The sequence below is a fragment of the Canis aureus genome, chromosome 24, assembly GCF_053574225.1.
Source record: "Canis aureus isolate CA01 chromosome 24, VMU_Caureus_v.1.0, whole genome shotgun sequence".
Classification (NCBI taxonomy): Eukaryota; Metazoa; Chordata; class Mammalia; order Carnivora; family Canidae; genus Canis; species Canis aureus.
This window is the reverse complement of record NC_135634.1, coordinates 34,000,736-34,017,099: the sequence shown is the minus strand read 5'-3', so window position 1 is coordinate 34,017,099 and position 16,364 is coordinate 34,000,736. Positions and strand designations below refer to the sequence as shown.

General features: G+C 34.1%; 1 protein-coding gene across 2 annotated transcripts in view; it reads left to right on the top strand.

Moving 5' to 3' along the window:
• Window positions 1-15,211, top strand: part of ADAM7 (ADAM metallopeptidase domain 7) — a 62,385-nt gene extending 47,174 nt beyond the window's left edge. Inside the window, exons 16-23 of one of the 2 annotated variants that reach the window (XM_077868814.1) lie at window positions 330-519; window positions 5,466-5,546; window positions 6,818-6,896; window positions 7,410-7,515; window positions 7,882-7,981; window positions 11,877-11,942; window positions 13,133-13,189; window positions 14,198-15,211. In XM_077868814.1, the coding sequence (XP_077724940.1) occupies window positions 330-519; window positions 5,466-5,546; window positions 6,818-6,896; window positions 7,410-7,515; window positions 7,882-7,981; window positions 11,877-11,942; window positions 13,133-13,189; window positions 14,198-14,242 (724 nt within the window). In that variant the 3' untranslated portion in view covers window positions 14,243-15,211. The remainder of the gene's footprint in view (window positions 1-329; window positions 520-5,465; window positions 5,547-6,817; window positions 6,897-7,409; window positions 7,516-7,881; window positions 7,982-11,876; window positions 11,943-13,132; window positions 13,190-14,197) is intronic. The other variant, XM_077868815.1, reaches the window with a different exon arrangement.
• The last annotated feature ends 1,153 nt before the right edge of the window (window positions 15,212-16,364 follow it).

The following is a 16,364-nucleotide window of genomic DNA, read 5'->3' as shown; positions in this document are numbered from 1 at the left end:
AGAGAGAAATCTTAACGTATTGATGAAAGTTATACAAACTCAAATTACTAATAGGAAATATTCTTCTGTAAACTTGAGCTAATATGGATTTGTGAGAATCACAGAACTCTAAAGAAATACAATTATTTTACATCTTCACCTACTCATCACAGGTCCCAAAGTCAGGACTTTGTCTAACCTTTCATCCTGCCTCTCTTGGTGCTTTTGCAACCCACTGATGAGCCTGGGTCTAGAGAAAAGTGACCAGGCCACACCACTATACTGCCAGCCTCATCTCTATAAAGTTCTATTTCCTGGTCCCAAGACAGAATATTTTTCCTTTCCTTCAGAGATGTCAAATGTGGAAAGATACACTGCAGTAGAGGGCAGCATTCATCACTACTTGGGAAAGAAAAGATCAATCACCTTAAGAAGATTTCAAAGCAGAATGTCACTGCAGAGTGCAAAACTTTTATTTTATACCACAATTCTAAAGATTTGGGCCTGGTTGCTCCTGGAACAAAATGTGGAGATGGAATGGTAAGATGAAAGTCCTCTGTTTTATGAAAACTTCTTGGTTCAGCCACTTTAAAAAATTATTTTTTAATTGGTTCCTGAGGGCCTCTATATGGAAAAGCAGAAACAAATGGGTAACTTTTTATTTTAATTGAGCAAAGTAGTAATAACACTATAATAAATATTCATTTTGTCTAATCTCTGTTATAGAAAATGATATGCAAATGTTATTAGTGTGCTAATTAGTATCTTAGAGTAGACATCTAGTGAAATTATAGACATAATTTTTTTAATTAATTTGACTGTGAAGTAGCCATATGTTCTTCATTTATTTTATTCATTCATTCCTATTTACTGGGCACATGCTATGGTGCCAGTGGCCATGCTAGACACAAATGATATAAAGATGAGTGTACTTGAGAATTTCATAGATTGAATTATATATTACAATCTAATACAAGTGCTTTTATAGTGGTGTGACCAATGCACATTTGAGTCCAAAACAAGAGGTGACTGACTTTACTTGGACAAGTGATATTTCAACTTTGACATTATGAACATTTTTCAATGCAGACAAAATGAGAAAATGCTTTTTAGAAAGAAATACCTACATAATATGCAAAGGTGCAAATGTATAGCATAGTCATGTAACTGACAATTTCAATGTTACTGGAGCTTTGGGTGAAATGTCAGAATATGAAGCTGAGCAGCTAGAGTAAGGCCAGATCAGAAGAGGTTTATCATTCCAAGGTGGAAAATTTAGATGCATCCTAAAAACAACAGCCAACTCATCAAAGCTTATAAACACAGGAATATATAGAAAACATAATACTTTTTAAAAATCAGTTATTTCAAAATACTATAGTTACTGTCTGTGATATAGCTTCTCTTCTCCCATACCACCACCCACAAACATTACATAGTATCATGCATATAATGTGATAGAGAAATGAATTGAAAAAAAATCCAGAATGTAAAGGAAGGAATTAGAATTTAATAATTTAATGGAGATTATATTTCAAATCCATATTTTTAAGTATTACAATTTCCCATTAAAATAATTAAATATCAAAATTGTGAGGAATGTATATTTGTAAAATTTTACGTACGTATGTGTACCAGCCACATACTAGAGAGTTCAATGACTTTCAACGATAGAGTGTATGAGGCATTAGATTAGAGAAAATATCAAACAATTTTCTATTCACATCGGGTAAGAAAAAACATCCAGAAATACTAAGCAAAAGTATGACTTACCCTTCATAGAACCCATTAAGAGTGGCAGGGATTAAGCAAAGGAATTTATATGGAAGCTATTACTGCATCTTGATCTTATAAGTATGTTGTGACCATATGCCGCCACATAGAGGGCCTATTGTTTCAGGAGAAGTCTTAGTATAAAAGTGTACAAATCAGGGCAGCCCTGATGTCTCAGCAGTTTAGCACTTCCTTCAGCATAGGGAGTGATCCTGGAGACCCAGGATCAAGTCCCACGACTCCCTGCATGGAGCCTGCTTCTCTCTCTGCCTTTGTCTCCGCCTCTCTCTCTATCTCTCTCTTTGTGTCTTTCATGAATAAATAAATAAAATCTTTTTAAAAAAGCATACAAATCATAATGGTGCCAGTTATTGAACTATTTCACAATGATGGAATTTATGAATAGCAAATGTCAGTTTACAGAGGTATCACAAAGATACTAATTATAGACTTTTCATCTCATTTTTACATTGAGATAGTATTTTTATATATGAGTAAATTAAAATGAATAAAACATTCTAGTTTCTCTTAATATTTTTTCTTTCTGGGTCAATTTTAATTTGGCATAAGAAATGAGGGCAAACATATCCCATTGCTCCCGGATTTTTTTTTTCCTTATAGAACTTGCAGCATAGATAAGGAAAATAATACAGTGGAAAAGGAAGAAGAGTAGAGGAGAAGGGGAAGGGAAGAGAGAATACTAGTCTTCACTGGCACAAAAGAATTGCCGCAAACCTGTCTCTATAGTTTTCTCTTTATATATAAACATTTATATACATATAAATATGGCAAAATCAAAAAAGGAACATTTCAATGTTTCCCTTTAGTTGAACCTGAAGTATGTGGAAAGATATTTACATAGATTTACACAGTGTTTTCCATTGTTCATTGATCATGTATATAGGAAAATCCATTCTATAGGGATTAGAAAGAAGACAAATAGCAACAGACATAAAAGAATTCAACAGTGTGAACAATGGAGATTAATCTGAGGACTCATAGATGGATCTTCCCCTATGAAACACATATACATAAGAAAAGAGAGAAATCCTTTAGAAAAAAGTTAAATTTATATTTTAATCAGATTTAAATGGATATTAAATCTATAAAAATGGTATTATTTGAAAACAAGCACTGCCTTCAAATTACAAAATAAATCATAACTACTGATTTATTTTGTATTTTGAGCAGTAAACCATGAAATGGATAACACAAAAAAAATAGTAAATTAGAAGTTAAAATTCTTAACACACAAGGATGAAATAAAGGAATTCTAAAGAAGAAAATGAATACAAGCAGGAAAAATAGTCCTAAGAAATCTAATACTGTTTTAATAGGAATCCTAGATAAAGAAAACATAAGTAAAAGTACGATTGAAGATGTAATAACAAAAAAATCACTGAGCTGAAGAATGTATAAAATAAAAACTCAGTACCAGAAAAAATTCATAGAAGGAGGTAAGCATTTGAATCATCCTCACAGCATACAGTCAACAATAAAGAAAATGTCACGTAAGCACTAAAGAAGGCAAGCGGCACTTTTCAACAACAACAGCAACAACAACAATTATCAGGCTGTTATTACATTTATCTCCAAAAAGAAATGCCAGAAGATATTGCAGCAAAATCTGTGGAGCTTTGGGGAATAGAAGTATTGGAATCCTAAAACCATACTTACAGCCAAGTTATTATTCATATAGAAAGAAATAGGATGAAGTCCTCACACACTTTATGACTATAAAAAACTACAGTAAATTAGATAGCATTTATTTCTGAAAAGAAAGGTAGTCAAGAAAGTGCTCTAGCCAGCTGAGAAATGAATTAAACTAAAAAGTTAAGTGAGTAGAGAGAATATTAAGGAAATAGTTGCAAGCCAGAAAGTCTATATTAATTTTGAATAAATTCTAGTTATTTATTATTAATATGTTTATTATAAGATTATAAAACATTGAATAGTGAATAACAATCTATACAAATCTCAAATTTCAATTTTCTCAAACAAATATATAAAGAAAAGTAAAGAATAAAAATGTGACAAATGTCTTAGCTTACATAAGGAAGAGTTAATGCTTATTTGGTATTGACAATGATAGAATGATTAAGATTTAAATGTTTTAATGCAAAATGAATCAATGTTTAGAAAACACAACATATGGCTTTCAAATAATTGCAGAAAAAGTAATAAAGATAAAAAAGCTAAAATGTCTAACATTTAAAATAATATACTAAAATGAAAGGAGTAAAATTAAACATATCACTTATCACAATGAATATAAGTAGATTAAAATTTCCCTATTTAAAATGTTAAAGTAAGCTTTGAATTGGTGGACTGAAAGGATTTTTCAGGGGATGACATCAGCAAAATGGTGGAATAAGAGGTGTCCCAGTTGTATCTCCGCACAGCAGTAATAATTTAGTAGCCAGCCATGGAAAAAGCACCTTTGTAGAAGCTTTGAAACCAGGTAGTATCTTGCAAAACACTGATGGAGTCCATTTTGAGGAAGGAGGCCCATTGCTGGGTGATAAGCTTGTTGACCATAATCTTGGCTACAGACCCCATAAATACCCATGTCTCCTGCTACTTGGCTGTAACCCCATTTGGCTTTGGTACTGTTACCAACAACATCTGCTAGGCACCCACCAGACTTATCTATATCCCTGGAGACAGACCTGCAGATCTTGGTCCAGCCACAGCTTCAATGGCAGACTGGATCATTCAGAAGAAAAAATCAGCGAAGTCTAAGATAGGTCATTTGAAATTAGCAAGTTGGAAGAACAAAAGAGAAAAGAATGAAAACTAGTGAAGAAAGCCTTTATATGATACTAAAGACAAAAAAAAATGAATATATGCATTATGTGAGTCCCAGAAGGAGAAGAGAGGGAAATAAAGAGGAATAAAGATTATTTTTAATAATAATGGTTGAAAATTTGCCAAATATTGGGAAGGATATGGACATTTAGATTCAGAAAGCTCAAAAAAAACACAAGCAAGACCAATCCGAAGATTATCCAGAGATACATTATGGCCAAATTGTCAAAAGCCAAAGATAAAAAGAGAATTTTAAAAACAAGAGAAAAGCAACTCATCATATCTAAGGGAAAGACCATAAGACTATCAATAAAATTCTCAGCAGAAGTCTTACAGGCCAAGAGAGGTGGGATGATATACCCCAATAGAGTTGAAAAAATATTTCCTGATACAAGTTTTTAAAAGAAATGGGTAAAAATAAAAATGACAGGTAAAAATTAAATGTGTGAAGATAAGCCAGGTAATAATTATAAGCAACAAAAACAACAATATTTTGGTTATAAAATGTACAAAATATAACAAGCAAATTTTTTAAAGTTAATAAGCATAAATAAGGTTAATTGACACGACAATAACAAGTGCCTAATCAGTAACTGTGATATAGCAAGCAAAGATCGTTACCAAATCAAAAGAACACTTGATACAAGTAATAAAAAGAAATTATTTCATTTATGATTATAAAATCTTTGATAAATTAACATTTGAAGAATTAGTAAGGATATAGATATTTTAAGGATTTTGTATATAACAATAAATGTACACTATCTTTGTTTCAAATATCTATCAAACATTTATGGAGAATTCTTTCTTCTACAGAATATTCTACATGTGATTTTTTTTCAATACGAAAATCATGTACATTCTAAGAACAAGTTATTAATTCATATCGGTAACTTCATTTCCAGGTGTGCAGCAATGGTGAATGTATGAAACTTGAAAAGGTCTACAATTCAACCAATTGCTCTTCTCAATGCAATGAAAATGCTGTAAGATTGGACTGCTTTTTAAATTAATGTCTTGCCAGTCATTTATTTACAAAGGACTTCATTCCTGAGCATGGAGTGTATGCGTGTATGTGTTTGTGTGTGTGTGTGTGTGTGTGTGTGTGTGTGTGTGTGTGTGGTGATTTTTTAAAAATACATTTGGGATCCATTTTTTCATGGATCATCCATAAAACTAATCTAAATATCCAAACCAGTATTATACATAGATATTGCCAGTATTGCAAGTATATATTTTATTAGTGGACTGGTAATCTAGAAACCCAGTAACTTAGTACATATCAAGTTTAAACCTGATGTTTAAAGTTGTATCTATCATAGTGTCACTTATAGTTAAATTATGCCAATGTCAACATTAACCTAAGTTTTTGACAAATCAACAAAAAATTATATAATATGTATGTATGTGTGTATATATGCATATATGTATGTGTATATGTCTACACATATATATACACATATATACACATATATAATTGTATATATGTATGTATATGTACATATACATACATATGTATATACATATATATACACTCACACATGTATATAATTTCAATTAACACTACCGAGTACTAGCAGTACCTAGTAGTTTGCATTTGTGGATAATATCTCCCCTTAACCCAATTAATCAATAAGACTTATATAAAGTTGTATATATATCAGGTACTCTTTCAAGTACTTTACATATACATTCATTTAAAAGCTTTAGAAGAGGCTTAAAAGGTGAGTACAATTTCTATACCTACTTTTATATTGTGGAGAATAAGTCCATGATGTTATGTGAAAGAAAAGCTGAGATTTAAATACAGAAAGAATGCATTATTCTTAATCGTTACACACACTTTTTGATGAAAACATTATGCCACCACTTTTTCTCATGTTAATATTATTTCATTACTACTAAGCCCAGCTAGAGCCTGCAGTCTAGATATATGTGTAACTCTAGCAGGCTTGTTCCTTTAATAGATTGATGCCTTCTAGAAAGATAAGTCAAACCATCTTGTTCCTCTGGTTTTTAATTTATTAGAATTATTCTCTTGTCCAAAGGCCATTTTCAAAAGCAGTTGCTTCTTGTAATTTTGTTTGCTTATGTTTTTTAAAGTTTTATTCTGGTGTGCAGTTTAGTTAACTAATCAGTAAAAGTGTGTGTGTGTGTGTGTGTGTGTGTGTGTGTATGTGTGATGTAGAACTAAGATATGTGAGGTGCAAAACACACACATAATCTGATAAAATTATATGACTGACTGCTTTTCCAGGTGGATGGCCATGACCTTCAGTGCCAGTGTAAGGAAGAACAGGAACATGTGGACTGGGGAGAAAACTTAAATGTTACCAGTGAGCATCCTAGAAATATAATATCTTGCATATATCAAAAGCCTAAACATTTTTGCCTTATTTCTGAAGTCTAATAGATGTATGTTGTATTTCTGCATAGATTTGCATGATGTTTTAATTATTTTGCATATTTAAATACCCAAACTTGAATTTACAACAATTGCCTTTTAGAATTAACATATCTTCTTCTAGTTAAATTTGGATTAGGTCTTCTAAGAATCCATAACACAACAAAACCTTTCCTAGAGTCAATTAATAAAGGAGTCAAAACATTTCCTGCTGATTGTAGTTCTTAAACATAGTGGACTCTTGAGTAGAGTGCCAATGGTTAACACAATGATAATTTCTAAAATGTTTGGAATTTTTACTTTATATTTTTTTAAAAAATGGAGGAAGGGGGAATTAAAGTCATTTAAGGAAGGGAGAAACTGGATTATAACAGCTCTAGTTAATATTCCACTGTCCTAAAGTTGATGTCCTGGCTAAAGCTTATTATGCTTTTTAATGTTGCAGATATATCCATCCTGGCTGTTATGCTTGTCCTGGTTATTTTTGGTGTTGGGGTTGTCATATTATTAATTCATTACCAAAAATGCATTAAGCTGAAGCAAATTCAAAGGTATGTTTTTTCTATGTGTTGAAATGTAACCATTACTGAGAATATATAAGCTTTATCACCATAGATGATACTCCATGGGGGTGAAGTATAAGCCCCTTACTGAGGACAAAGTAAGAGTAACAGTAAATTGAACTTTTAGATATTTATGTTCTCATTTCCAAATGCCTATTCCAGTGGTTCCCAAACTTTGCTACACATGGGAATCAGAGATTTTTTAAAAGAATGCTAATTTTAGTTCCTACCTCAGATTTAATCATTAGAGCGTGTAACCTGAGTACCAATCTTTTAGAAATCACCTAAGTGATTAAATATTAACCACAGACTTATCCTACAGCTTATGTTAATATTCAATTTCCTTCTTGACAGCCCACCTACAGACTCACTGGGAGTGGAGAATAAAGGATACTTTGGTGATGACCAGCAGACAAGGACTGAGCCAATTTTACCTAATATTCATCCCCTCCATGTAAGGAGATGTCATTCTTAATAGTTAATTTATTTAAAAAGTAGTTGTATATGTTTTGAAGTGGAACTAACCCTAAGACATGGGAGATGCAAAAGAACTGTTTAACATGATTCCACACCAATGAAGCTTACAATCCACATGTGGGGAAGGAAAGGATGGCAAGACATGAGCAAACCAAGACACTATTTCAAAGCAGTATATATTCATTAAATATTTAACGAATATTTGTGCACTATTGGAAAAGTTTACAAACACAAACTCTATTTTGGGATATAAAACAAGCTTTTTTATAAAAAAAAAAAAGATTCTATTTATTTTTTAAGAGGGAGAGCATGAGCAGGTAAGAGGGGCAGAGGAAGAGGGAGAAGCAGATTCCCTACTGGGCAGGGAGCTCTGAGATCATGACCTGAATGAAGGCAGATACTCAACTCACCAAGCCACCCAGGCACCCTGGATGTAAAAGAAGTCTTAACAAACTTAAAAGAATTAGTCATACAAAATATGTTCTCAAAGTAAAATTGTATTAAAAATAATTAACAGAAATATATTTGGAAAATCCCTAATTGAAAGTTAGATAAGAAATTCTAAGGAGCACTTGGGTCAAATAAATATCAGGGTGGCCCCGGGTGGCTCAGTGGTTTAGTGCCGCCTTCTGCCCAGGGCCTGATCCTGGAGACCCCGGGATCGAGTCCCATGTCAGGCTCCCTGCATGGAGCCTGCTTCTTCCTCTGCCTGTGTCTCTGCCTCATTCTCTCTCTCTCTCTCTCTCTCTGTGTGTGTGTCTCTCATGAATGAAAATATAAAATCTTTAAAAAGAAATCAAAAGGGGGGATAGAAAATACTTTAAACTAAAAGAAAATGGAACAAAACATACCAAAATCTGTGGGAAGTAGTGAAATCAGTAATTAAAGAAGTTTATAGCACTAAATACTTATGCCAGAAAAGAAAAAAAGTGTCATATCAATGATATTAGCTTTCATTTTAAGAAACAAAAAAAAAAAAAGAAAAGAAAAAGAAGAAGAAAAAAGAAAAGCAAATAAAACTCCATGCAAGTTAGACAGGAAAACAGTAAGTACTGGGCACCAACAAAATAAAAAACAAACAAACTCATAAGAAAACAATGAAAGCAAAAGTGGTTTTCTAGTAATTAATAAATCTTATAAACTTCCAGGCAGACTGAGCAGAAAAAAATAAGAGAGACAGCATGACTGTCAGGAATTACAAAGGTGACTTCACAGGAGAGTAAAGTATCCATATGTACAAAGACACTTTGATTCAGTCCTCAAACCATAAACAAAATTAATTCAAACTGCAATATACACAGAAATATATGTATTTTTCCTAGTAAAAAATTTAAAGTTAAAAAATGTACAAACTAAATTATAGTCTTGAGAGGTAAATGTTTGGGGGTAAAAGTATAATGACATGCAACAGTGAGGTCATTATTTTAAATCAGGAATGTGACTAATTTAGAGGGAAGTTGTAGGTGAAAATAGTGATACGAAACTTGAAGTGGCAAAGTTTTACTGCATAGCCAAGGGAGTGATAACAGGGATATTTACCTAAAATTGGTCAATAAGCCATGAACCAGTTTTTTGTGTGTTTTATCTGTATTGTATTTTCCCATGAAATGATTAAAAATAAATAAAGGACAACAATACTAAGTACTTGTGAGGATATGGACAAGGAAAACTCTCATACAAAGCTAACGAGTTTAAACAGTATAACTATGGGGAAAATTGGTGCTAAGTATTAAAACTAATCATGCATAAACTTTATGACCCAGCATTTCCTGTCATATGAATACACCCAACAGCAATCTGTATATGTACATGGGAAAATATTTACAGTTATGTGCCAATAGTATTTTACACTAAAGGAAAAAGCTGACTGAAATAACAGCTTTAGCAATATACGAAAACCTAAAGGAAAAACCAACAATCTTGGTTAAGTCCCTACAATTAGCAGCTTGTTTACTGCATTTAATAACAGCTATGATTTCCAGTGCCTTCAGTTCATGGAAAAAACTGTAAATGTCCAAATTAAGCTACAAAGTCATTCCCTTAAAAAGAATTAACCAGTGAAGAAAGCATTATTGATAAGACAATACTGATGAAATTTCCCAAGAGGACTGTCTTGAAGGAGGGAAAATAAGCCTTAAATTCAGAGGCTAAATATTAGCTGACCATTATCAGATGCATATGTTGATGAAAATATGATAATGCTAGTATTTTTAAATTAGGATTTTTTTGTTGTTGTTAGTGGTGATCTGGTAACACAGATCCACAGGTTTTGAATGCTTTGCCCCAACTCTACATGTCTCATAATCCCTGTGTTTGTTACTTCACAATATTACAGAACATGGTCCCACTTAATCCCCAGAAATACATATATGACAGTATACCAGAAATACTTCCACTGAAATGGATGGTTAGTTAATCTTTCTCTGGTTGTATGATGGTTTACTATTTTATTTATTTATACTTTTTATTATACCAGTGATGACCCCAAGATTATAAAAGCAAGTTTTAATTGTCCACTGGAATGGATGGAAAATATTGTGTGGAATTTTTTTAGGCTTACACTCAGATTTTGTGATATGAACAACATGATGCTAATACCAATCTTGTATATTTGCCTTGAGATTTAAATAAGAAACTATGTAAATGTACTTATCACAGTGTTTGTTATATATGTAGCACTTAATATGTGTTAACATGCTTTATGAATTAATAAGAAAAACAGTTGTGTTCCCAGAGAAGAGAGTCAGCTGAAAGGAGCCTGAGTATGTGATCAATGATGAAAATTCACAGAAGTCAACCAGAGGATCACATAGAGTTTGGGGCATATTTATTTCATTTCTAGAATGCAAGTTCCTTAAATGCTTTGGCATTGTAGTTAAATGAGAGAATAAAGAAGAGGAGCTTAATAAATATTTGTTAGATATATGTATAAGTTAAATTCACTATTAATGGTATATGTACCATAATATGTTATAAACACAGATTATACAGGAGAGCTCATGGTGTCAAATCTCTCATTTAGGCTTTGAGTATTATTCATTATAAATTTTTATAAATAGCAGTTATTTAGCTGGTGCTTGTTTGACACATTAGTTACCCATCAAAGGCCAGTTTTCAGCAAAATTATAGTTTGGGAAAAGTCTCTTGATGTCCTTTCCCTGTTACATTAATGATGCTTAGTTATTTTTTTCCTCTGGCACTCAGTACCTCTCCTAGGTAGGTCCTGTTTCCACTGGATCATGTTTTCTAGTTGTACAAATGTCCACTATGGGCTAACAGAAAACACTTTAAAGAAGAGGGATCCCTGGGTGGCGCAGCGGTTTGGCGTCTGCCTTTGGCCCAGGGCGTGATCCTGGAGACCCGGGATCGAATCCCACATCAGGCTCCCTGCATGGAGCCTGCTTCTCCCTCTGCCTGTGTCTCTGCCTCTCTCTCTCTCTCTCTCTCTCTCTCTCTCTGTGACTATCATAAATAAATAAAAATTAAAAAACAAAAAAAAAAACCAAAAAACAAAAAACAAAAAAAGAAGATAACCTCATCCAGGCATCTCTATATTACAACAGTAAGTTTTGGAGGTCCTCAAAGATCTTCAAGGTTCAAAAAGCGGGATTTCAGACATTTGGACAATTCAGTTAAGATTTGGAGGCTGAAAGACTTGTGTGATTCTCATCATCACATGTAAAGAAACTCCCACTCATCTCGAGTGTATGATTGTGACTCCTTCATTATAAGAGAATAGCCTAGGAAAGAATATTGTTCCCATTTACTAGGTTGTATTCCAGAGATAGCTAGAAAATTTATATAGCACACTTAAGAAACAGTCACATTTGTTTAAATACAAATTGAAGGTTAACAGAGTTTCTTTTCACTAGCAAAGAACTGCAGAGTCCTTGGAGAGGCTTCCCACCAGTTTTTCAAGTCCACACTACATCACACTGGTATGGTCCCTTACTTCTTTTCTGTTAGTTGTACTGATCCGTGGCCATTTCAATAATAATTTTGGTGCCACTTAACCGTTTGCTGGTTCCTTGAATAAGTCCAATAATATAACATAGCTCTCTGATTTGAGGCAGAAATAGGACAGGTCCCACTTATCATCAGGGCTGGGATTCGTTTGAGAAGAGCACGAGAAGTCATGCTTGTTCATTCATGCACAGATACTACCTTTAGGTAAAATACTGACATTGTGTTCATCATGAACTCTTGGGAATTAGATTAGATTTTTTAAAAACAGATTTTTAACACATTATTTTTCACAATTACTGAGTTTGTGCCCCTTCAATGGTGCTTTTGAGATGAATGCCTCACCAGCCATACCCTACCCCCAACCTTGATTTTCAGGAGTCAAAACCCAGTGATGGCTTCCAGCAGGGCCTTATCAGCCTGAGGGCTTTCCACTGACTGGAATGTATTCCCTGATCAATATTAATGAAAGAGAAACACATTAGCCAAATTTGCATGCATATGCCTTAGAGACTGAGTCAAAAAAAGTTATTACAGGATCTCTAGGATCTTCTGAACTGCTAGAGTCTCTGTATCTGCATCTGTAGCCTCAAGGTCTCTGGTAGAACAATTATTCAGAGATGGGCACTAAAACCACCAAGATTCTCAACTATGTATTTTTTTCAAATCAACAATTCTCATTACACTTTCTTTATTAATGTCTTATGAGTAAGATAGATTTCAGTCTGTGATTCTGCAGAATTTTCCTGTCACACAAAAGGATCTCAGCGTGTGCTGTACGGTTGGGGTGGAATTGAATGAGCATTTCTCCCCAGTCCCCACTCAATCAGTACAGTCCATTTTTATAAGTTGTTTTTACTGGAATTTCGAAAGAAATGTTTTCTTGGTGAAAACTCTGGCACTTGAAAAGTGTTTGGAAATCTCTTACTAAGTACACTGTTGGAGAGATCCATCACAAGGTTTACGAGGAACACTGGTTTCTGATAAAACTTCACTGACCAGAACCATCCCCTGTCCCTCACCCCAGCCTCTCCCACAGCAACTTACAAACTTTATTAGATTTTTAATGAATCAAGAAGAGATGGTCTGCACGTGTATGCGCTCATGTGTGTCTATACATGATATCTGATGCAGTTCCTGACACAGTAAAATTTATTTATTATAGAAACCTGCAAATAAAGATCCAAGAGGAATTGCCGATCCCAATCAAAGTTCCAAAATGGTAAGTTCCTGTGACGGATGGTACCCCTCCACTTTTTAACTTCTTAAACGTTAGCATCCTTTGTGTCCTTTGCCTCCTCATTGATAGAAGTAGGGACTTTTTCTCTTTATCAGAAGAACAGGATGGTTGAAATGATTTTATCTGATATGCTAAAATTTCTAACAGATAATTCAGCAGAACATAGTTCAAGAACTTCTGACCTGATTGCAGAAGCAAGCTAGAATTTGACAGTGTCAGAGTCTCAACACATGTTGACATAACAAAAACAAGACTTCTTTCTCAAACTTTTTTTGCCCAGTATATATGCACTTATGGGTTTTAATGAAGGATTCTAAAAAATGTAATAGCATAGGTAATTACAGAGAAAGTACCTTCCTCATGAACAGTTATTTCATGATAGTTTCATCAAAGTTTCACTTACCCCATCAATAACTGGCTATATCTGAGGGATGATTTCATTTTCGAATTGCTATGGCTATGTTAGAAAATCTATCAAGAAATTGTGTTTTTTGTCAAAGGGGGACAAAAGAGCATTGTTCGGCTACATTTCAGTTCATTCATCCATTCTTTGATTTCTGTTGAGTTTCTACAATGTACTGGTTAATATGAAGCTTTCCCCCACAAAACATTCTTATAAGGAAACTTCCCCAGTACACTTCCTCTGTTGGGACGGGGAAGGGATGATATTTCTAATGGTCCTTCCACTCCATAACGATGGACCTGTCTCATACTGAAGAGTGGAGAGAAATGCTCCCTAGTGCAAGCAAAATGTTTAGCTTTCTGTAATGAAAAACAAAATGGTTTTCTTTCTTTTGATAGGCTTGTTCATTTTATAATGACTGCTTAATTAGCCATGGCTAAGGAGATTTGGGAAAATGTGAATAAATGTAGTACAACAGAATCCAGAAAAGTTACTGTAATTAGCAGATAAAAATGAGTAACTGAAACATAACATGCTTATAGACTTTAGGGGAAATAACTTCTTTTTAACCATCTGTTTTTATTTAGAACTTGAAATTGGATATCCAAAATGGCTGTGCAAGGCTAGGTTGAGGATTCTGGCGGAAAGATCTTCACAACCTTCCCTAGATATTTGCTACACAAGCTTCTGGCAGTTTTTCAAAATTTCTTTATCCGGACAGAAAATGTTGACGAGAAACAGATTCTTTCTGTAATTATTTACCTACAGAATTTACAACCTGTATTGTAGACATATAGTACAAAAAAATTCGTACCTTTTCAATGCTTTTTAGCCTAAAACAAAAATAGCCTCTTTGCTTTAGTGTTTTCCTTTAAAATGTCAATCTAGTTGCTTTAAAAAGACTCAAAACCTTGAGGATATTAAATTACACCCCTGAGTCGAAGAAGCAAAACATTGGGAGCATAAAACTACTTAACTTAATTGGAATCTGACACGATTACCACTAATTCTGGTTTAAAAGAAATTGTCTCCTGCAGAAATGCCAAGAAATTCAGTGCAGGAAGTCATCTGATTCCACTAAATAATTAAAAGGTAGATAGCTGTATGGCTTATGTCCTATCAGCGAAGGAGGCAGAAGAATAGTCATCTTAACTACAGAGTAGTTCGTAAAATTGTGATGGCAGCAAAGGAGGACTTGAAGTGCTCCTGGTTAAATTCCCTAGAATCTAATTCTAAACTGCTAAATTTTTAGAATTCCTTGTAAAGCTGACAGAAGTCAGGGGGTTATAAGAATTTCAGAAAATTAGTTTCAGCAGAGAAGAACTACAACCCCCATGAGGTGCTTATGAGATCTTTATAATACAGAGATTCAAGAACTTACTGTGTAATTTTTGTGCCATCTCTACTCCTTCCTGATGATGCTGTGTGGGGCTGTTCCAAGAATGATTTCAGCTGTTTCTTATGCCAATGTTTCCCACCATCTTCTCTTATAGCTTCTGTTAAAGCTATATGCAATTGTTTCATTCACTAAAATGAATTTTTCAACTGTGAAATGAGAATTTTCTGATTCAATAAATAAAGGCTGCAAATCAAGGAAGAAAGCTGGTTGTTCCTGATGAAACTCTTCTTGCTATGTTGACTGGTTGATGGGAGGACAAGTGAGATCGGCAAAAGACAGCAGGGACTCAGCACTTTACACCTAGTGAGCATTTATTTATTTATTTATTTGAGAGGGAGAGAGAGAGAGCAAGTGCATGCATAAACAGGGAGGGTCAGAGGGAAAGGGAGAGAGAGAATCTCAAGCAGATTCTATGCCCAGCATGGAGCCCAAAGTAGGGCTCAATCTCATATCCCTGATATCGTGACCTGAGTCAAAATCAAGAGTTGGATGCTTAACAGACTGATCCACTCAGGAGCCCCATTGAGCTTTTAATAAACATTTGTTGTTCTAATTAAAACCATTCATTTAAGGGATCTCTGGGTGGCTCAGTGGTTTAGTGCCTGCCTTCGGCCCAGGGCGTGATGTCCTGCATTGGGCTCCCTGCATGGAGCCTGGTTCTCCCTTTGCCTGTGTCTTTGCCTCTCTCTCTCTCTCTCTCTCTCTCATGAATAAATAAATAAAATCTTTAAAAACAATCCATTTAAGACAGAATATTGATGATTGCATACTGAAAGCAAAAGATGCTAATTGAAATGTTTTATGCAAATTGGTGAAAAAAAGAAATTCTGCATCACATATACTGGCCTCATTAAAGCAAACAACAGTCTTCCAATGTCTAAAACGAAGGGAGAGTCACATATTTGTATCTGCTTGAACAACACACACGTTGATGAACAATATGTATTTTGGTGATACATTATTCCCCCTATAAAAGGCTCACTTTCTTGATTCATTCATTATTTTTCCTATCATTCTCATATTTCATCCAAACGACTCACTGTCCCTTTGCCTTGAGTTCCAAATTCAGGAAACTGATTTGATTGTTTTTTCCAAATTCCTCCTCTCTCTTCAATTCTGTATGGTACCACCTGAGTCCTCCTGCTTTATTGCTTCCCACCTAGATAATAACTCTAGATTTCCAATCTTCTCCCCTGTTCTTCAGATAACCCCCAGAAGCCTTCTGACAGTTAAGCTCCTTTTTTATTTTAAGGTGAATTCTCCATGCTTGCCCCTATTACTTACCTGAGCCCCTAGAGACTTGACCTACTCTTTCTTCAGATGCTATGTCTTAGAGATCTTCTCCTTCCAACACC